General features: G+C 63.5%; 1 protein-coding gene across 1 annotated transcript; it reads left to right on the forward strand.

The window, feature by feature from the left end:
- The first annotated feature begins 423 nt into the window (after positions 1 to 423).
- TACC3 (transforming acidic coiled-coil containing protein 3) lies at positions 424 to 12,346 on the forward strand. The gene is made up of 16 exons (XM_082611524.1): positions 424 to 568; positions 2,617 to 2,779; positions 2,941 to 3,077; positions 4,551 to 5,462; positions 6,013 to 6,088; positions 6,259 to 6,412; positions 8,425 to 8,477; positions 8,737 to 8,840; positions 9,137 to 9,224; positions 9,417 to 9,521; positions 10,114 to 10,190; positions 10,266 to 10,309; positions 10,830 to 10,990; positions 11,671 to 11,777; positions 11,875 to 11,995; positions 12,125 to 12,346. Exons 2-16 carry the CDS (start codon positions 2,618 to 2,620, stop codon positions 12,188 to 12,190), a joined length of 2,367 nt encoding a protein of 788 aa, XP_082467650.1. The 5' UTR covers positions 424 to 568; position 2,617; the 3' UTR covers positions 12,191 to 12,346.
- The last annotated feature ends 9,697 nt before the right edge of the window (positions 12,347 to 22,043 follow it).

Genomic DNA, 22,043 nt, shown 5'->3' on the forward strand with positions numbered 1-22,043 from the left:
CGCGGGGCGCTCTGGGAGATGGCGTCCTGCGGGGCGCTCTGGGAAATGAAGTTCCCGCTCCCCTCGCTCGGCCAGAAGTTGTGAGCGGCCGCGACAGTCCTCGCGAGGGTCTGGATGCTCCTCAGGACCCGCCTTGGTGGCGATGCTGCACTTGGCCCCACTGCACAGCTGGGGAAACTGAGACTCGGGCGAGCGGCTCTCAGGCCCTGACCTTTCCACGCAGCCCAGGCGCGTCTGCAACAGAGCCCGAGATTCCCGGGCGACGGCGGGCCCCGCAGTCACTGCCCGCCCGCGAACGGCCTTTCCCCTACGCCCGCCTGGCGAGCTGCGGTTACCGAGAATTCTGGCGTCCTCCGCGCCCAGCGTGCCGTCACCCCGGAAGCGGAACCTCCTCGTGGGCGTGACACGTGACTCGACCTCCCATTGGCTGGCCGCGCCCGTTCGTCCCGCCCCAGCCACGCGCTGATTGGCCACGCGCGCCAACCGTCGGTATTTGAATCGGCGGCGGGCAGAGGGGCTCCCGGACTCCTCGCCTCCCGCTCCCTCGGTTCCGCGCGGCGGCCGACAGGTAAGGCGGCGGTGGGGTCCGGGCTCGGGGCTCCGGTCCCGCCTCTGGCCTGGCCTCGGGTCTCTGCCTGCCGTGCTGGCGGCCACCCTGGACGTGGGCCTACGACCCCTCCGGCTAGTCCCGCGGCTCCACCCTGCCCGCCGTCTGGGCCCCTCCTCGGGGTCCCCTCTCGCCTGCCTTAGTCCCGCCCGCCCGGGCGCAAACGGAAGCGGAGCCGATGGGCTCCCGCCCCTGCCTCCCGAGACGCCTGGTGGCTCCTATGTCGCCCTCCAGGAGGCCCCTCCGGCCCGCTGCTCCGGCCTCTCCTCTCCCTATCCCGGCAACCTCGTCCAGCCGCAAACCACCCGTGGCTGTGACCTGCAGAGACACGTCTCCGGCTCTGAATACCCGCGGGCTTGCAGCTCTGCGCCTAAGGCTGGCCTCCTAATTCCGGCCCCTCCTCTGGGCGCAGCCCCACCTGAGAGCCTTCACCAACTCCTGCAGGACCTGACTCTTGACGCATCTGCTGTGGAAACCTGGGCTCCACGCTCCCCGCCCCGCTGATTCCGGAGAACCCGCTCGCCCCGGGCCACCAGCCCTCCCCCTCGCCTGGTCCGGCTCCCTCTGCTCAGGAGCCCCCTCCGCGGCCCCACCATTATAGAAGCCAAACCCCTAAAGGCTGCTGTCATTGTTCTCCCACCTTCCCCAGGCGAAGGGGGTCTTCCGGCAAGATGTCTCCCTTCTGTGTTCTCCAGCCATCCAGCCCCTTTCCCCGTTTTACCCCGTTGCTCAGGCCAAACCTAATAGTGACCCTTGGCTTAGGCTTATCTTTCCCGCCTCTACACGGCAGGTGCGGGCTGCTGCCGAGCCAGGGCAGACCACTCCACCCTGGCCCAGTGCCAGAGCTCTGGCCGCCCCCTTCCCTCCGAGCCCTCCCTGTCCACACGCAGCGCCCTACCTCCGCGCCCTTCAAGGTGGCTTGTCACCCTGACCTCCCACGCTGAGCTCACCTCTTTTCAGGCCACCCTCTCTCTCCCTGCCCCAGCCACCTGGCCTCTTCCAGCCACAGTCCCCAAGGCCCCCACTGCCAGCAAGGACCTGTAGTGCCCCCGGGCAGGTCAATGCCCAGTGCTCTGGTGTCTCCGAAGTTGGGAACGCCACGGTGTTGACCCTTATGAGGGCTTCGGAACGAGGAATGGGATTGTTCTAGAACCTCCTGGGCCCCACTGGAGGCCCCTGCTGCAGAAGCTCCTCGACTCCCCCCAAGTGACTCTGCACCTGCTGCTTGTTACTTCCTCTAGCTCCTCCTCTGAGCCTCGGCCCTCCTGATGCCCTAGTCCAGTCCCCGTTTCCCAGCCCCATGGGTGGAGAGCAAGCTGCTGTGCCCTTCTGCTTTCTTTTTTTTTAAATTCTCTTTCTTTTTCCTCCTCCTCTCTTTTTATTTTTTTGAAATAGTATCTTATTGCATTACTTATTCATTTTTCATTTATTTACCTTGGCTGTGCTGGGTCTTAGTTGCGGCATGCGGGCTCCTTAGTTGCAGCATGCAAACTCTTAGTTGCAGCTTGCATGCGGGATCTAGTTCCCTGACCAGGTATCGAACCCAGGCCCCCTGCATTGAGAGCGCAGAGTCTTACCACTGGACCACCAGGGAAGTCCCCCTCCTGCTTTTGTTGTCCACTAACTTGGCAGCTGCTCCGCCTCTGATGCTGAGGCCTATGGGGAGGCCCAGGCTTCCTCTGCCCCTTGCAGCTTTGCCACAGATCAGCCCTTATCTGTCTCCCAACTTTTACCCACAAAGTTCGAGTTATTTCTAGCACTTGGGTCTTCCTTCTTGCCCTGTGGGCTGAAAGCCCCTCTAGCTCTTGCTCCTGGGAGGTGGCAGCTCCCCCAGAACAGGATGGGGACTGCCTGGCAGAGGGCACACTGCCTGAGGTGTGACCCACCTGTGCAGGAAGGCGGACGTCCTCCTTGCAGCACTGTGGAGTCAGCTGTCACTTTCACATATGTGCATCCAGACAACGTGGTGTCACTGCCCTACTCCTGACACAAAACTATCTGCCTTTCAGAATGAGTCTGCACATCTTCAGTGACGAAAATGTCACTGGTGACAAAAGTACAGAAAACTGCGACTTCCTGTTTTCACCACCGGAACTTACCAGAAGATCATCTGTTCTCTGTCTGTCACAGAAAGAAAATGTACCACCTAAGAGCACAGCCAAAGCTATGAAGGTAAGCATGTCTTGCCTCTGCGTACTATCTACCGTGTGTCACACATGAGGTCACCTGCTTTCCTGGTGACTTACTGAGCTGGCAGGGCAGGGCATGTTGCTGCCAGCCTGGTGCTTAAACACTTGAATTATTGAACAGGTGCTCTCCTCCCTCCCCAACAGGTTACTTTTCAGACACCTCTGCGGGATCCACAGACACACAGAATTTTAAGTCCCAGCACGGGCAGCAAGCTTGAAGCTTGTTTTGCTCTGGGCGACACCATTGGATTAGAAAACTGTCATCAAGTCTGGACCCAGAAGTAAGTGTTGGCACTGTTTGATGTACTGCAATTTGTAACCTCTCCGATGGACTTGGCAGAGAAAGTCTGTTTTACCCGCCATATCCTGTTGGGCTCCTCCTCGTCTCCGCTCTGGGTCTGTGTAGTGTGCGGCCCAGAGCACCGCCGAAGTCGTTTGTTGTTGGAAAAGTGAATACTAAAACAGGAAGTTTAAACTTCACATTCTGTTCCTCTGTTGTGCTCTTGCCAACATATTGGCCTTGGTTTTGTTTCTCTAACTTCATGAACTGTCCTGGCTGAATCTCCAAGGAGGGATGCTCTGTGGTTTTGCTTCTTTTTTAGCATTCCACTGGGGTCTCCTGCTTGCAGGTCTGTCTCCTCTCCTCAGCAGCAAGCCCTGGAGAAAGCTTACAGATAGCTCTTACTGCTAAAGGCAGAGGAACCCATCTGTTGTGTAATCTGACCAGAACACGTGTGGCCTGACGAATCAGATTTGAAACACTTGACTTTAACCAGCAGAAGCTTCTTTGCAGCCTCGCCTGGCATTAGGTGGTTGGCTTGCATGAGGTGGTCGACAATGTGAATGCCAAGGCTTTTCCTGCCTCTGTCTGGAGACGAGGACCCTGGCGGTGGCTCTTCACCCCCAGATGAGGCTGAATTAACCCAGCTGGCGCCCCCAGGGACCCTCTGCATCCAGAGTGGGAAGGGGCCTCACTGGCACATTCTGTTCTGACTTTTGCTGACTTAAACTGTTTAAAACTTGCTTTTACTTTTAAACGGATTTCAGATGTGCGGAGAAAGGTATAAAAGCAAAAGGTCACTAACATACCCTTCACCTCGCTCCAGTGAAATGTCCTTGGGCAGGGTATCTCCCCATGGTTGGAAACTCCTCAAACCAGAATCTCCCCCTCTCCCCAGGTTTCCTTGCTATTTTTCAACTTCAATTTTTTAGTTTTCATTTTGAGATTCAGCTGAATGAGATTAGAGTGACTCAAATACTGTTCTTTTGTAACAATCCCCAGGAGGGAAGGGAAACCCAGCTGTTCGGACGCTGCCTCCTGGCACCCGGGTCTGAGCTGCTCCAGCCACAGAGCAGGGGCGTGGAGGGGCCAGGAGGACCCGGGAGCTGGGCCCTGCTCCTTGTGAAGGCAGCGTCCTTGACCTGGCCTTTCTCTCTCCAGCGGGAAGCCTGACCCTGGTGTGCCCTGACTGTCCCTGGCCGCGTAGCTGGTGGTCCCCAACCAAAAGGGGAAAATAGGCCGGCATGGAGGACCTCAACCTTGGCTGTTGTCAGTCAGGTTTCTCCTCTCTCTCAGTCACCTGTGTCTCTAGGTGGCCCGCCAGCATTGACTTGTGGGAATGTACTTGTGAAGGTTAATCTTGAGGAGAGGGTTGACCAAATGCTCTTCTTTTTCCTGTATTTAGCTAATGTTTTCACGTGGACTAAAATCTAACTAATTAGTTCCTTAGTGTTAACTAAGTCTTTCTAAAAAGCCAACAGTTCACCAAGGAAACAGACACTAGAACGACCAATGGAATTCTCCAGAAACCAGCAGTGGCCGATGCCAACCCCCCTTCTGAGGACATAAGACCAGCCTCTGACGACAGGCATCGCAGTGGGCCCTCCTTGGCTCCCCAGGCCTGCCTGGATCCTGCAAGCTCTTCCCAGATGCCCGAAAGTGTTGAAAACCCAGAGGCATCTCCAGGACAAACGTCGGGCAGCCCTGAACCCACCCAGGAAGAACATGTCCACCCTCATTCCTTAGAGGAAAGTGCTACCTCTACCTCCACAATTCTAGAAGACCCTCCCGGGATGGCATCCCAGGACAGAAGAGAGGACCCGCTGAGAGCCACAGGAGAAAACTCGAGCGGGGTCCCTGCTCCCTCTGCCGGGGCCGCTTCGGCTCCTTGTACCCACCCCGGAGGAGCCTGTGGAGCAGAGCCCCTCGTGGACCTGCCTAGCGAGGCCCCGGCGGGCTCCGAGGTCACTGCCAGCCACGAGGACACCGCCCCAGCTGGCCCCGTGGAGGCTGGAGGCGCCACGTTCCCCAGTCCTCAGAGGGAGGAGGCCGAAGGCCAAACGGCCGACTCTTTGAGGAGTGAGCCCATAAGGCTGGAATTTGACTTCTCTGATGCCACCAGCAAAAGGCCGCCCCCACTGAGGAAACGAGGGAAGACCCTGGCTCTCAGACCTCCCTCGAGGAGACCAGAGGCGAGGCAGGAAAAGGAGGAAAAGGCCCTCATGAAGACGGGCGAGGGTCCCTATCCCCCTCCCCACGGGTCCAACAGCCTGGACCGGGACAAGCTGGATGACCCAGACTGTAACCCCACCAGAGGTGATGGAGAGGCCCAGCCCCCAGAGCACCCCAAGTGTGGGCCGGCCACAGAGGCCTCGTCTCCAAGCCGGTGAGCACAGGGTGGCAGTGGTAGACGCAAGACCAGGGATGCCACCTGCAGCCCTGAGCAGGGGCCCCGGGGCAGCTGCCACAGCTCTTGGGGAATAGCGGGGAGGGGGTGCCCACGCTGTCTGAGATGAGTTCCCTGTGACGCATCCGGAAGGTCTAGCAAGATACCTAGCCTAGAGCCCCAGGATTCCCGCAGCGCAGCTCAGGGGAGCCGTCTCCCGGTGTGAGCCCCGCCTCAGGCCTGTCCCCACTCCCCGGGGACGCCGCTCAGTGGCCGAGGGTGTGCCCAGCCGTCCAGCACCGGCTTCTGTTGCAGTTTCCTGGTAAAAAGGATAAATGGATCCTTGTGGTTTTCTTTTTCTTGAGTTGAAATGACCTCAGAGTGCCTTGTCCGCTTCTGAGGAGCGATGCTTTTGCAGGTGGGGTCGGGATGGCTTTGCGGGGCCACCTGGCTGGGCCTCGAGCCTGGCTCCTGGGGGAGGGCCGATGGCAGCTCGGTGCGGGACGGGGGGAGGCGTGGGGCGCAGGCCCTGCTGACCCCATCTCTTTAGGCAGGTGCTCTTGGCCTCGGCGGATGACACACCGGGGGCGCAGACCTCGGCAGGGACCGCAGAAGCGGCGGGCGAGGTACGGGTGTGGGCGGGCGGCCTCATGCTGTTGCCACATCTGCGGATCGTCATGGGGCAGAGGCAGGCCGGTGGTGCCCGGGGCTGGGGGGTGGGACACGCTGCTTCCCCCGCTCCCCCACATCCCCTCGTCTTGACGAGCCCCTGCAGTGACCCCGACCTCCCTTCCAGGAGAGGACCGCAGACGCTTCGGGGGCATCGGCTCCCACCAGCAGCCCGGGCAGCAAGCCGCCGACCGTGCCCACTGACCCCACACCCCCGGCCCCTCGGGGGCCGGAGCCCGGCCTGGACCTGAGCGGAGAGCACTTCTGGGACCCCGCCGAGGGTACGTCATTCACCCGTCCTTGAGGCCAGGGTGTTAGAACCGTGTTCCGTGGCGCCCGCAGGCAGTCATCCTGCGGGCAACCCCGTCCCCTGACTAGTGATTCACATGGAAACTTCTGGTTTATCAAACGATGGGCATCTTCAGGAGAACAGAACTAATATCTGTGATATTAAAAAAAAAAAAAATTTAGGCCAACTTAGAAAAACAGGCAGCAGACCTAACTGACCCAGGCGGTACAAATACAGACACAGGAGGCAGTGGGAACTCGCTGAATCGAAGTGCTGTTTGAAACGAGACCCTGTAGAGATAAAAGGAGAAGCCCTGCCCGTCCACGCACCCGGGATGAGGGGGTGGAAGAGTCGCGGGTCTGAGCTGCCTTCAGTGAGGACTTCCAACTGAGGCGCTTTACAGGACAGGAGGCAGCGCGCCAGGATCTCAGTTTTGGTTACTTAAAACCCCCAGGCCTAGAGAAGGCAGGAGAGGAGTGTAGGGTTTCTGTGTGGCAGGGCCATTGTGGGGTCCTCCCCGTGCGGGCGGGACCAGGAACCATGGATCAGCTCCACTGGGGCAGCTGGCTCCCTGGCCAGGGACCCTGGAGACACGTGACTCTGGGTTTGTGTCCTGTGACGTTTCCAAGTCCCTCATGTCACATTATGAGGGACTTCCTTTTATGAGGAAGGACTTCCTTTTATGAGGACTTCCTTTTATGGCTGAGTAACATCCCCCGTGTGGATAGACCGCATCTTGTTTCTTCTTTTACCAGTTGATTTCCACTCTTTGGCTCATATGAACGAGGCTGCTGGGAACACTCACGTTCACGTTTTGTGTGAGCGTACGTTTCCCATCTCTTTGGGGCAGACGTACCCTGAAGGGGACGTGGTAACACTGTGTAACTGTTTGAGGAGCCGTCCAGCTGTTCCCCACGGGGTCTGCACCCTCTACTCTGCCCCCACATCGTTTGAGGGTCCAGGTCTGCACCCCACTGTCCTGGTGGGTGTGCAGTGCAGTCTCGTCGTGTTTTGGTCTGTTTCCCTGCTGACTGACATTGACCTTTCATGTCTCTTCTTTGGAGAAGCATCTGCTCGGATACTTTGCCTTTTTTTAAATTGAGGTTTTTTTTTTTATTGAGTTGTAAAGATTTCTTGTATAATCTAGGTAAGAATTCTTCTTTGGGTACATGATTCACAAAAATTCCCTCTTTCTTTCTTTCTTTGGCTCATCGGGTCTTAGTTGCGGTACTCGGGATCTTCATCGGGGCACCCGGGCTCTGTAGTTGTGGCATGCGGGCTTAGTTGCTCCGTGGCATGTGGGATCCTAGTTCCCCAACCGGGGATCGAACCCATGTCTGCTGCATTTGAAGGCAGATTCTTAACCACTGGACCACCAGGGAGGTCCCTCTCTTCACTTTCTCGGTGGTGTCCTTGGAGGCACAAATGTTAACTTTCCAGCCCAATCTATTCTATTGCTGCTTGTGCTTTTGGTGTCAATTCTAAGAAATCATTGCCAAATCCAATGTCATGGAGATTTGCCCTCATGTTTCCTTCTAAGAATTTTATGGTTTTAGCTCGTATATTTAGGCCTTTGATCCATTTTGAGTTAATTTTTGTCTATGGTGTGAGTTACCCTTAGGTTTTTTAAGCAAAGGTCATATTATCAGAAATTAAAGGACTTTTTCAGGGTGGTTCTACACAGTGGTTCTCAACTGGGGCGATTTGGACCCCAGGGGACGCTTTTGGTTGTCACGCCCCCGGGGTGCTGTCAACACCCTGCAGGACACGGCACGGCCCCACGGAGCCATCCAGCCCCAAGCGTCCTGAGCCTGAGGACAGCGACCCCACTCTATAGCAAAGGGCCGTCAGTCAAGGGTGGACGGGGAGGGGTGCCGCTCCATGTGCACAGCCCAAGTGCTGGTGGCGGGGTGCCAAGCTGGCCTCGGTTTCCCCTGAGCACCCGGGCCTGTGGCAAGGGGGCGGCCCGTGGGATGCGGCTGGCAGCTGGCGCCTCCCTTTCAGTTCTAGGCACAGGCGCCGAGGTGGATTACCTGGAGCAGTTCGGGGCATCCTCGGTAAGTCCCCGGGCGCCTTCGCGGCGGCCTCTCCTCAAGTGCCAGTCTCAAAAGGGGCTCTTTCTAGAACAGCCCCGGGCCGCGATTCCTCAACCGCGAGCCGTGTCCGTGTCTGACAGGACGTGGTGGGCGGCCTGGCTGCTTCTGTGGCTCTTTCCCGCAGGCCACTTGGGTCAGGGCGGCTCCCGGGCAGGACGTGGGGCAGGGCGTGGAGGCTGTCATGGCGGGGGCACCGGTGACCCTGCTTCCTCCCATGCAGTTTAAGGAGTCGGCCCTGAGGAAGCAGTCCTTGTACCTTAAGTTTGACCCGCTCCTGCAGGACAGCCCCCGGGCGCCGGCACCTGTGGCCCCGGAGCCCAGCAGGTGCGCTGGGGTGGGCGGGAATCCGATCCACGCGGGCCATGTGACGATGGGAGCGCCCAGCCGCAGGGAGGGGGGCAGAGACAGTGGCCGGGCCCCAGCTGCCCTGGCCGAGCTCGTAAACAAGTTTGTAAGCGGGTCTGTGCTCTTCTGTGCCCGTGCGGCCCCTCCAGCATCAGAGGTGGGCAGCCTGATGGGCCGCATGGCCCACGTGTCCCGAACATTGACCCCGTGGCCCGGGGGAGAGTCTGGGCCGACCCCTACACGCAGAGAGCATGCATGTTCTCTTCTGGTCTCAGTGCACGGGGCACAGACGCGCATTCCTCGGGAAGCCCCCCGGAGGCCCAGCTGCTGGACCTGGACTTCGCAGGAGCCCCAGACATTCCTGTAAGTGGTTCGTCCCCTCTGTGGTGTTAAGAGACACCTGTTCGAAGGGCCCAGCTTTCACGTGCTGTGGATCTGAAGGCTTAAGGGGTCCGTTGGGCCGAGGGGGGCCACGCTATGCTATCTGGGGGGCCAACGGGGCAGAGAGGAGTGCCAGGGGAGCTTGTAGCCCAGCCGGTCTCTGTCGCCCTGCAGACACTCGGCCCAGCTCCTTGTGACCTCGGACCCAGGGCTCCGCTGCTGCCCGTGGGGCCCATTGTGGACGTGCTGCAGTACAGCCAGAAGGACCTGGACACTGCGGTGAGGGCGAGGGGTGGGGAGGGGAGGTGCCCAGCGAGCGACCCCCACCTGCTGGCTGCAGCCTTGGGGGTGGCGCCTGAAGGCTGCTCTGAAGAACCTCGGGGAGCTGGGGGTGGCAGCTCTGTGCGCTGGCCTTGCTCCCACCGTGCAGGCAGGATCGCAGGCATCCACTCACCGACCCCCGAGCCTGGCGCCCAGGTAGCTGAGTGTCCTGCGTCTCCACCCAGTGTCTCCTGCAGAACCTGTTCGCAAGCGAGGGTCTGGGTGTCCACTCTGAGCTGCCCAGGGGGTAGCAGCCCCCGAGTCCCCTTGCTGCCTTGGTGATGCCCTGGGTGGCGTCCGGCTGTTCCCCTCTCAGGGAGGCCTGTGCGCCAGGCCGCGCTGGGCCCAGCGGCTCCCGGCACCCGCCCGCCGTCTTCGGGCGGTGTCCTCTCTGTCGCGGGGCTCTCCCCCACCCCACCTATGTCGGGAGGTGTCCCACCCGCGCACCCACCACACGCCGACCCCCCAGCACTGCGATGTCCGCTGAGTGGGGCGGGAGACCCCGGCACGGGAGGACACTGGTGCCAACTCGGGTGTGTGGTCTGCACAGGTTGGGGCGACGCAGAAGGAGAACGAGGCACTTAGGGGCAGGTGCACGGCGCTGCAGGAGAAGATCCTGGAGATGGGGTGAGTCTGCGTGCTGGCTGCCCAGGACCTCTCAACGCACGCTTGGGGCTCATGGCATCTGCTCTCCTCCCACAGGAAAATCATGGACGGGTTTGAGGGGACTGTGTACCAGGCGATGGGTGAGTGCCAGGTGCCCGCGGGCCCCTGGGCTGGGGCAGCTGGCAGTCAGGGAGGCTGCGGGGCCCCGGGCCCCGGGTGCTTATCAGCCCTCAGGTTGGCCGGGCCCCGAGTTGGCATCCGGGGCCGTGGCGGCGAACAGACTGGGTCCCTTCACTGGGCGCTGCGCCCGCAGTCTGACCCCTGCCCTGGGGGCCGCGCGTCCAGCTGCAGTCTCTGTGGGTGCTGGGCACCGGATGTGTCCGGGCTGGGGCTGGGGCTGGAGGCCCTGAACATGGGGTAGGTGTGGCCTGGGCTCTTCAGTCAGGCCCTGGGTTCGTTGTCCGCTGCCTCGGCTTCCGGGTGGAGCTGGTGTTGAGAAAAAAAGCTGTTTTCTGGACACTTGGGACCCCCAGGCCCTGCCCTGGAAGGTCCTGAGAGGAGGGGGGCTGGTCAGCGCCCCAGGGGGACCCCCTGACGCTGCTCATCTGTGGCGCCACCTGCTGGCCGCCCACTGATACCGAGTGCTGGTCTTCCTTGAAGAGGAGGTTCAGAAACAGAAGGAACTTGCCAAAGCCGAGATCCAGAAGGTTCTGAGGGAGAAGGACCAGCTGACTGCAGACCTGCTCTCCACAGAGAAGTCGTTCTCTGACCTCTTCAAGCGGTTTGAGAAACAGAAGGAAGTGATCGAAGGCTACCGCACGGTGGGTGCCCGGCCAGCGAGAGGCCCCAGGGACGGCAGGGTCGGCATTGTTGCCAGTGGGGCAGCGTGGCAAGCAGTGACGGGGAGAGGCTGGGGGCCCTGCAGGAAGAGGGGGTGAGCTGAGCCTTGGTGTTGAGTCTGGGGAGAGAGGAGAGGCCCCCCCCGGGGGTGTGGGCCCCAGGCTCCAGCTCTCCTCCTACCTGCACTCTCAGCTCTCGGCTTTGTCGCCTACTGCGGACATGAGTGCCCGCGAGGCTGTCCCTGTGTGGCCTGCACAGAGACTGCTGCGTCCAGGTGTTCCCTGCCGCTGCTGTCTCCCTCCTGGGGCAGCAGGAGACCCGGCCCCCAAAGCACAGGGCTGGGGGGCAGGAGGGCAGGGGCTGTTCCGTGGACCTGGGGCCCGGCCTGCTTTCCCCTGAGGTGCCTGGACATAGGCACAGGGACTGAGCAGGAGGGCTCTGTGTGCCAGGCAGGGTCGCCTCGGGGGCGGGGGGTCAGGCCCCGCATCCGGAGGCCTCCTCAACTGCGGGATGAGGAGGCCTGGGGCTGTGTGAGTGCTGGCCGTCTCAGGAAGGAAACGGGAAGAGCTCTTCCCCTGTAGCCTGGCCCACTGCTGCTTCACGAATGACCCAGAGAGCCTGGGCCCTTAGCTCAGGGCTCAGCGTCTGCTCTTCCTTCCAGAATGAAGAGTCGCTGAAGAAGTGTGTTGAGGATTACATAGGGAGGATCGAGAAGGAGGGCCAGAGGTACCAGGCACTGAAGGCCCATGCGGAGGAGAAGCTCCAGCTGTGAGTGTCGGGGCTCGGCAGGTGGGAGGGTGCAGGAGGCTCCCTTGGGAGGGGTCTGGTCCCCCGTGGGCTCAGCCCAGCCCCTCTGCTGCTCCAGGGCGAACGAGGAGATCACCCAGGTCCGGAGCAAGGCCCAAGCGGAGGCCCTGGCGCTGCAGGCAGTCCTGAGGAAGGAGCAGATGCGTGTCCACTCGCTGGAGAAGGTCGTTGAGCAGAAGGTGGGCACAGGGGACCCACGGGTCCAGGCGGAGTGGGGCAAGAGAAGCCCTCCTGGTTCTAGAAGCTCTGGGCCTGCTCCCAGCTCCGAGCGCTGGGAGAAATCTAGGGATTTGATTTTCCTCCTTCAGACTAAAGAAAACGATGAACTGACCAGAATCTGTGACGACCTCATTTCCAAGATGGAGAAAATCTGATGTGGCAGCTCTGACCTGTGCCGTCTTCCCCCCGTCTGTCTGTGTGTCTGTCTGTGTGTCTGTCTGTCTGCGTTTTTCTTCTCTGTTAACCTCAACTCGTTTTTAAACTAGGTTGCTTTAGAAAGAATAAATAAAGTTTCCCTTAAGTCCAAGCAATAGAGCTCTCCTGGTCTTCGTTAAAGGGACAGTTTCTGGCTGAACCGACCACAGCTGCTGTCCCCTCTCTGCCTTTGGCCCTTCCCTGCCCCGCACCTCACAGCTGCCCGAGGGGTAGGTGGGTGGCTGGGTGGGCGGGCAGCCCCTCCCTGGGGTCAGCCGAGTGGGCTCTGGCCCCACCCCATCTGCCTGGTCGGCTCTGTGGTTAGGGGTGGAGGCTGTGTCTCTGCCTTGGCCACAGATCAGAATCCAGACAGACTCAAGTCTTCGAGTAAGAAAGCAAACCAAGGCAGCCACGGCGGCAGTTGGCTTTGTGTCACCTGGCAAGGCCGCAGCCTCTGGTAGTCTAACACTCACCGAGGTGTTGCAGGGTGTTTGTAGCCGTGCCGAGTTCACGCCTGCCGTGGTAGCACCAAGCTGTCCTCAGCGGTGTGGAGGCCTCCTCCAGCCCACGAGAGAGGAGGGGTCCATCTCGGGACCAGCAGCTCCCGCCTGGGTTTCCAGCCTGCCGGGCTGCCCCCCAGTAGGACCCCACAGTCTCCTGAGAGAGACCAGAGAAGACGGAGGGGGTGAAATATTCGAGGGCAGATGGGTCTCCTCTGGCTGTCTCTGGAGAACCCTCCCTGGACAGAGATTCAAAGCTCCTGACAAAAGCTCTGCCTCCAAAGGCTCAGAGGTAAGAACGTCTCAAAGTGGGGGGTCTGAGTCTACACCCCCAGCCCCAGTGGGCTGCCTCTCAGACCCTCAGGGCCTGCTCCAGAGGAGGGGCCTGCAGTACATGCTCACTGGACCCTTGGACACTGGCCAGAGCACTGTCCTTGTCTTGGTCCCTTGCTCACTGAGGGCAGGGGGGAACGCTTGGAGGGTGGAGGTGAGGCCCTGGCAAGGGCGCAGTGGGCGCCAGACAGGCCCCGGGAGCCCCTCTGAACTGGGCAGGTCCCAGCCTGCAGGGCATCAGGGGACCCTGGACACAGGCGGGCAGAGAGCTGGCCAGAGACTGGTCTCTGAAACTCTGAGCCCTGGAGCCATTCCTCATTCTGCGTGTCCACCCTATTCCTGGGCACTGCTGGAGCAGGCAGAGGACACCAGCCCCGACAGGAGCCTCCGACACAAGGGCGCTTTCCCCTCAGGGAGCCCCCCCACCAACCACGGCCTCCACCCCAGCCCCATACCAGAGGCCCAACCCCCACATCCGCCCCCCGCCCCGGCATCCGGGCCCCCGCATCCCGGCCCCCCGCATCCTTCCCCGGGCCTCCTGCCCCCGGCATCCCGGCCCCCGCATCCGCCACCCCCTCAACTGCCCCCCAGCATCCGGCCCCCACATCTGCCCCCCTCTGCATCCGCCCCCCCACATCCCGCCTCCTGGGCCCCCCGCGTCCCGGCATCCGGGCCACCGCATCGCGGACCCCGCATCCAGACCCCAGCATCCGGCCCCCCGCATCCCGGTGCCAGTGAGGGATGAACCCTCGGTGGGCCGCAGCGACATGCTGGCCACCACCAGGGGTCGCTGCCGGCCATGGGCTGCAGCACAGGGATGGGAACCTGATGACAGTCCCACTGAGGAGCACCCCCCTCCGTGGGCCCCCACGGGCACACAGCGCATTTGTCCTCAGCACTTTCAGAGTGACAAAAGGCCAGGCAGGAGCCCAGGCTCCAGGCCCCCCATGGACCCTTGTGCTCCAGCCCCACCATCTCCCCTGTCCCTGTGGCACCTCCTGTCCAGCCTCCTGGGAACCCTCTGGGACCCCCCTGGGACCCCCAACTGCCCCCATTCTCAGTACAACTGCCAGAGGGTCATTTTCTAACCAGAGTCACACGCGGTCCTCATGTGCTCAAGAGCCTGTCGTGGCTCCCGGCTCCCAGCAGCAGGGCCAAGCCCCGGATGGGCAGGGCCGTCACCTCTCTGCCTAAAAGCCACTACTTGGAGGAGCATCCCTGACACCCCCGACCCAACCAGGTGTGGCTGGGGCACTGGCTCAGGGGGCCTCCACCAGTCCCGCCCAGGCCAGCCCCAGAACGGGGCCCTCCGGAAAGGAGGCTGGAGGCCCTCGAGGCCTAAGCGTACGTGCTCTTATGTAGAGGCCACCCCTCCGCCTCCTGCAGGCAGGCCCGCTGCCCGTGATGACCGGCTTCTCTGCTCAGGGGTCTGTGATTCCTCATCATGCTGAGCCCCCTCCTCAGAGTGATTCGGGCTCCTGCTCTCCGTGTGCCGCCCCCAAACCCTGGAGCCCCTTCCCCACTCCCACCCCATGCCACGCCTCCCTGCACGGGAACCTCCATTTCACACCCTGCCTCAGCACAGGGGCCCCACCCCGCTCCCAGATAGGCACCCCCATCTCACTTCCACCCCAGACAGAAGTGGGGCGCACTCCCACCCAGGAGGAATTGAGAAGCTGAGAAGCCATCAAAGCCTGCGGAGGCCGTTTCTCAGATAAGGACGCTGAGGTCACAGGGACCAGTGGCCAGCGGCAGGATGCGGGTGTGGGCAGTGCCTCTTCTGCCTGGGGGGAGCCACAGGGACCTGGGTGGGCAAGGGGCAGGACGGGGCCTGCAGCTCCTGGGCCCACCCGCCACCCCGCCGCAGCTCCCCGGCGTCCTTACGTCCCTCAGGTGTGCCTGGCCCAGAGGGCAGGGTGGCCACACGGCTGCAGGGATGCACTGCTGTTTGGGGGGTCAGGGCTGCTCTGACAGGGCCTGGAGGGGCAATCTCTGCACCCAGCTCAGCCTGCCTGGCCTCTCTGGCCACTCCAAGGGCTGCCCAGGGCCCCGTCCCCAGCTGGGGCCTCTGAGCCAGGCCAGGCGTCTGCCCAGAGAAGGCCACGAGGGGCGGCTGGCCACGCTGAGGACACGGGCCGCCGGGCAGCGTCCTGGGCCAGGAGCCTCGTCCTGGACAAAGGGGCCTTGTGTGGCTGAATGGGTGTTTATCCTGGAGCCCGAGTCAACTTAGGGCTGCGAGGCCGGGTGGGGGCCCTGGCACTGGGCTCCCGAGGGTAAACATGACCCGAGCCGGGCACGCAGCCGCGGCCTGGGCTTCCGCACCCCTGCGCCCTGCACATCGTCGCCGCGGGCCAAGGGGCCTCCTGCCAGGGCGGGGACGGCGGAAACGGAGCTGTCCTGGGGCCGCGGCCCAGGCCTCCTTGCTGAGCGGGAGGGAAGAATTATCAGACACAGGGTCAGCAAGCCCTCCCCGCGGTGTGGTGGGGACCTGGAACCCCACTGTTAAGGAACAGATGTTTGTGTCCCCCCAAAAGTCACGTGTGGAAGCCCTAACCCCAAGGCGATGGAATCAGGAGGTGGAGGAAGATTAGGGCTGGTCCCCGTGATGGGGCCAGTGTCCTTACACGAAAAGGAAGAGACCAGACCTCTCTGCCCTCACTGTGAGGGCACAGCGAGAAGGCGGCCGTCTACAGGCCAGGAAGCAGGGCCTCGCCCTGAAGCAAAGTGGCTGCCACCCTGATCTTGAACCTCCAGCCTCCAGGACTATGAGGAAATAAATGTCTGTTGTTTCAGGCCCCCAGCGTGTGGTATTTTGTTGTGGCGGCAGAGCAGACTAAGATCCCCGCCACCACTGGGGCCGCCTAGCCCAAGGCCCCCGCCGCCCGCCTGTCTTTACCGCGAGCTGGCGCCTCACCTCATGGAGAAGCCCAGGTCTGTGGGGCATCACCGCCCACCCCTACCCCCTGAGAGGGTCCACCTGGGGCCACCCCGGTTGGTCTCGGCCCTTTCAGTGGGCTTCGCCTGGGCCATCTGTGGCCAGGGGCTGCCGGCCACGTGGCTGAGTCCCCGGTGGGGATGGGAGCGTGGGGGACTGGCCAGAGCAGGCTGACCACCGGCCTGCCCCCCGAGCCCCACCCTCCGTGCCCCCGCCTTCCGGTCCCCCAGGCTCTCTCCAGCCACGGGCTCCCCTAAAGTCAGGTGATGCCTCCACTCAGTGACCCCCAGCCAAGGCTGAACCCCCAAACTCCCCTCAGCCCTTCCTAGTCCTAGCGAATAGGGCTGTGGCACAGCCAGGCAGGGGCGCAGAAGGTCTTCCTCAGGCCAGCCACCCCGCTCTCTGGGAAGGACCCACTGGTGGCATCTGTGCCCGTGTGTGCCTGTGTGACCTGGGCATGCAAACCCAGCACCCCCCCACTGGCCCCTTGGGCCACCCTGGGTGCGCCGGGCTCATCCTACGGGGGGGTCCCAGAGGGGATGGCCCAGCAGAGCTGGAGCCACTCGGGAGGCAGAGCATGCTGGGGAGCAGCCAGGCCGCAGGGGCTGCACGAGGCCAGAGCAGGGGTGCCCTGACCCAGCTGAGGCTCTCCGGGGCTGCACTCTGCCGTGTCCGCGAGATGGATGGCACACCTGCGGGGCTGGGCGTGTGGGGACAGGCATTCACTTCCCGGCCCTGGCTCCCGGCCCCAGATCCCAGGCCCCCTGTGCTCCCCTGGCCCGGCTCTACTGACCCCCAGGTGCCACGACGCCCCCAAACCCCGACCCAGGCTGTCGTGGCCGCCTGGGAGCCGTTGAGCACAGGCGGCCTGCAGGGGGCGCTGTAGGGCCGGCCTGAGACTCCGGACTAGCACTGACCACGTGGTCAGCTCCGTCCAGCCTGGCCCCCTGCGCCCGGGTCTCCCGGAGCCTCACCGTGGGGAGTCGAGGGGTCGCCTCCTTATTGCCCTGCCCAGCTTTTTGGGGTGCCGGTCCTCCCCTCCCCCCTCCCCTCTGTCCTTCAGACCCATGTGCCTGGCCCAGCACCCAAGTTTGTGGAGGGCAGGCCCAGTCACTACAGAGGGGCCAGCGGGCAGGGCCCCGGCCCAGGGCAGGTGGGGGGCTGGCCAGCCCAGGCAGCATCACCGCTGGGGGTCTGGGCGAGCCCGGGTGGGGCTGTGAAAACATCTATGGCAGGACCTGCCCCCGCTGCCTTCCTCCCCAGCCCAGTCCCTGTCCGGTGATTTTCTGGGCTACCCCACGGTAGGGTGGACACCGCACCCACCAGCCAGGCACACGGAGTGCTAGACTCATGGCCCTCACTTGCCTCACACTCCAGGAGTGGGCCAGACTCCACGGAGAAACTGCCCTCACTCCAGACCTGGTGGTGGGCACCAGCTACACAGTACTCGGGTGTTTGTAGAGAGAATGAGTGGATGGACAGGCACCCAGAGCCTCCCTCAGCTTCCCTGGCTCCAGAGCAGGAGCTAAGGGGAGTGTCAGGGCTCCTGCCCACAGTGGACGAGATGACATGACGTGTGCATGAGGAGTGGAGGGGTGAAGGAGTGAATAAATGAGCAAGCGAGCAGGGAGGCTGTGCCTGGCGTGGTGTCAGCCAGGTCCCCACAGGTGGTGTCCTCTGAGCACCCCGTTGTGCTGGAGGACTGTCCCTCTCCTGTCCCCCTTTCGTGCCCTGGGTCCCCTCTGTCCACCCCTGGTGTCCACTCCTGAGTGGGGGTTAGGGGCGCTGACCAGGCCCACCTGGCTCAGGGTGGAGATGGGGGCCGGGGGACTGTGCGGAGGAGCACCCCCAGGTATTCTGATGGGGGCGCGAGCATGAGACCCAGAACCCGGGTTGGACCTGGCAGGAAGCGCCCCTGTGTGGGGCAGGGGGCTGCCTTGGGTGTCTGTGGGTGGGCCGCTGGGACACCGCCTGGCCTGCTGTCGGCCCGCCCACTCTTCGTCTGGACCGGGCCTGCCTGAGGGCGTATTCTGGCAGGAGCCACTGCGTGGGCAGAGTCCAGGGAGGGGTCTGAGGCAGGGAGGGTGAGGGTCCTGCAGAGCGCAGGGGTCACAGCGAGCCTGAGGCATCCCACAAGATGGCGCCCTTTCCTGGAGGGGTGAAGGCCAGGCGAGGACAGTGCCCCTAGCTGGGCTGCAGCGTCTTGGCCTCCCGGCTGTGATACAGCAGCAAAGGGGCCCCCGGGGCTCCCACCAGGGCGCCTCGTGACCTGCCCAGAGCAAGGCCAAGGCCATGCCCGCCCCCTCCCAGGGCCCAGGGGCAGAGGTGGGGCAGGAGCTGTCAGCTCCGGGGAGACCCCCATCCAGACCCCTACCAGCCACCAAGCCCGTCGTTGCGAACAGTCAGTGAGGGGTGGGACCCTGAGACTCAAAGGCTGCTTCACACTCTTGGCCATTCGTTCCTTTATTCACATGACAAACATGTGCTGAGCACCTTCTCTGTTCCAAGCACTCTTCCAGGCCCTGGGGGTCAGCAGGGGACAGACCGGTCCAGTCCCCGCCCTGGTGGAGCCGACTTTCTGGCTGGGCTGGGGTGGGGGGAGCTGAGTGAAGGAACAGACGAGCAGATAGGGAATGTGTTGGGGGAGGGGGTGACGGTGCCACGGCGGGGGGACAGAGTAGGGGGAAGGGGAGTAGCTGCATCGTGGCGGGAGGGGGTTCCAGGCACCCCCACAGCCAGTGAGGTCCAGCTGCTTCTTCACAGCGGCCCCCGCCCGTCCCTACACACCTCTGTCAGGCTTCCCGGCCTGGGATGCTTGCTCTCCACACAGGCCAGCGGGCAGAGGGCCCCTGGTGTGTCCAAGGCCAGAGCAGCAGGCAGCACAGGAGAGGGACCAGGGTGGGCTTACCTCCACCCGGGGCAGGGGGGCTGACCAGACTCAACCGCAGGGCGCAGGCCATCCCCACCCCAGCTGGCCCAGCAGCTCCTGTGCCCTGGAGGGCGGTTGGACTGGCATGGCACTGCCCCTCACCCTCTCCGCGCTGCACGGAGGTCACGGGCCAACGACCTGCAGGTTCCTTGGGCCTGGAAGGCGGCCTCACACCAGGGTCCAGACCACTCCCTGCAGCCACCAACGACCCCGCAGCACAAGGCCCGGGAGGCCGGCTTAGGGGTTCCCTTCACTGCCCATGAGCAGAAGGCGAGGAGTGCGAAGGCTCCCTCCAGGGCGGCATGCTCGGCGTCCAGGCCCGGCCACCCCGCGCTGCCCAAGAGGCCCAGGCCGGCCACTCAACCCTCCGCTCGGTGGGTGCCCCGCTGTGGACTGGCCCAGTGTCCGGGGGCTTCCCAGAGGGGCGGGCGTGCCAGGCAGGGACCTGTCTCCTAAAGGAGGTATCTGAAGCCCCGCCTGCCCACCGCCAAGAGGGTGGCGGTGTCCCCTGGGGAGGCCGCGCCCAGCCCAAGGGCTGCCGGGCCAGGCGGGTGCGGCCGGGTGTGCACCCGCCCCGACGTGCCCACCGCGCCAGGTGCTGGCTCGCCTGCCGGGAGAGTGATCTCATCCCCCCCACAGGGGACGAGACTTGCCCGAGGTCGCGTGGCCATGTCCCCACCCTGCCTCATCACCCGCCTTCCTCCACTTCCTGAGGGGTCCCAAGCCCACATGTCCTCACGCGGGGACAGTGACAACCCAAGCAGGGCCCTGACCAAGGAACCGAGGGCAGTGGGGCAGCTGGCGGGCACCGTGGGCAGAGGCACAGGCTCCGTGGCATCCGAGGATGCAGCGCCCAGCATTGCCGGGGGCAGAGGACTCGGGGGGCTGCCTTGTCTGGTCTGGATCCTGGAGGGGAGGCCACCCTGAGCCCCGGGCGGAGGGAGGGCCAGGAGGGCGGGCACTTACGGTTGTTGCTGTTGCCGTGGGTCCTCCTGCCAAGCAGGAAGCGCCAGGGGCTCTCCCCGCGGGCTGCTGGCCAGGCCTCCTCAGCGCTTCTGGGAACCCCCTCTCCACAGGCTAGGAAAGCAGGAATGTGCCCTCGCCCTGAGCCCAGGCTTGTCTGGCCCCAGGTGCCCCACCGGGCCCTGCTGACACACCTCTCTCCCGGCCAGGGACAGCTGAGTGAGGCCAACTTCCTGCAGGAGGCGTCCTGGGACTTGCCAGATGCCGGGCCAGGGGGAGGCTGGGGGCGAGGACTCAGTGGGGGCTGAGCTTGGGCAAAGCAGGAGGCGGAGGGTGCCGGGAACCGGGCGACATGGCTCTGGGGCCCAGGCCGGGGCTTCTCCCTCCAACTGTCCCCTCCTCCATGCCAGGCTCTGGACCCTCACACTGAAGTCCCCAGGCTCCTGACCTCCACCTGGGAGAGGGCTTGTGTGGTCCCTCCAGGCCAGCGGTGGCGACAGGGACAAGCGCTGGGCAGGCCAGCTGTGTCCCCTGCTCCTGTCTCCAGTCCCTGCACGCAGACCCTGTGCCCGCACCCCCTCACCGAGCCCTCACCTGCTGGGGGCTCTCAGAGGAGTCCCCCCCAGAAACGCTCCAGCACTTCCTGCTCAGGAGCCCCCGGCAGCCCGAGAAACTCCATCCCCACTTGCCAGGGAGGCCCGGTGTGGGCTGAGCGGCCAAGACAGTGCCCTCCGGGCCCGGCCCGTGGAGATGCTGGGAAGGCAGTGGGGCCCCGGGGCGTGAGGCCACGGCCTCCGGTGCAGGGCTGGGGGACGTGGGCTGGGAGCAAGATGGGTGCCAGTGACTGAGGGTCTCCGAGCCTGCACAACCCCGGGTCAGGGGCCGGGTGGCACAGCCACACGGGCCGTGCGCTGCCCCACCCCAAACCTGGAGAGACGGCCCGGCCCAACTGCGTCCAGCCTGCGCTGCTTGGACGAGGGCCAGCGTGCTACCTGCCCCCAGGGCTTCTTCCCGACGAGAAGGGCCTCAGGGCAGGAGGGCAGGGGCCACAGCCAGGCCACAGCCTGTCGCCCATTCTGCGGCTGAGCAGGCAGCTACCCGACCTGGGCACCCGCTCTGGCGGTCCCGGGGCCAGGTTTCTGGGGTGCCCGGAGCTGGGCAGCCTCTCCGGCCCTTGCTGCTCCTTCCCCAGCCCTGAGGGGCTGTGATGGCGGAGCCTGCACAGTGGCAGGAGCAGCAGAGGCTTTGGGCAGGGCTCTCCGGCATCCTCGGGGTCACCTCCACCCTCATCCCCAGGCCAGGGGGGAGGCAGGCGGAGACTGGGCCTGTGGGTACCTTGCGCCCCTGAAGGGAGCCAGCCTGAGGGAGGGGCAGGGAGGGCTCCCCGGAGGGGGAGGAGCCCCCCAGGGCCCAGCCCACACCTGCCCCTCGGGCTCCACCAGCAGGAGCCACCACTACCCGAGGGTTCGTTTGGCACTTCTCAGCCCCTGGATCCCTGGAGCCCAGGGGTTTAGCGGACCCCTGGGCTGGGGGAGCAGCTTGCCTCGGCCAGGCAGGCACAGCTCTGAGGCCTCCTCTCACCCCAAGTCCGCCCTGGGCCACACCAGCCTTGGGGCCAAGATGACCCTCGAATCTCCCAGATGGGTCGCTTCCGGGGTGGGGGGTGAAGCCTGGAGGATGAAGAAGCAGGAGGGAAGGGTGCTCCTGGTGGGGGGGCAGGATGGAGCTGGGGTCTCACTGTCTACCACTCAGCAGGACACCCTATCGGGGAGGGCAGGCTCCTTGCCTGGGGCCTGGGAGCAGCCAGTACAGAAGACGCCCTCACGTGGACAGGACCCCTCGGGACAAGGGGCAGGGTCACAGTGAAGCCCTGGCCTGGCGGGCCTCAGAGAATCACCCTGTGGGCTCTGATCCTGGTGCAACACAGTCTGATGCTCCAGGCCCAACGTCAGAGCGATCCGGTTTCCTAACCAGCCTGGATTCCTCCCCAGACGAGGAAGGAGCATAAAAACCCAATATATTTTAATTATATCTTTGAGGGCCACGAGCACAATCGTTTCCAGATGGGGACCCCGTTGACAGCCGCTCTGTGCTGGGCCTGGGGTGGGGGGAGGAGGGAGGGCGGGCCAGGCCCCTCTGCCTCTGGGGTGATG

This window comes from Mesoplodon mirus (assembly GCF_964341445.2).
Source record: "Mesoplodon mirus genome assembly, chromosome: 2".
Classification (NCBI taxonomy): domain Eukaryota; kingdom Metazoa; phylum Chordata; class Mammalia; order Artiodactyla; family Ziphiidae; genus Mesoplodon; species Mesoplodon mirus.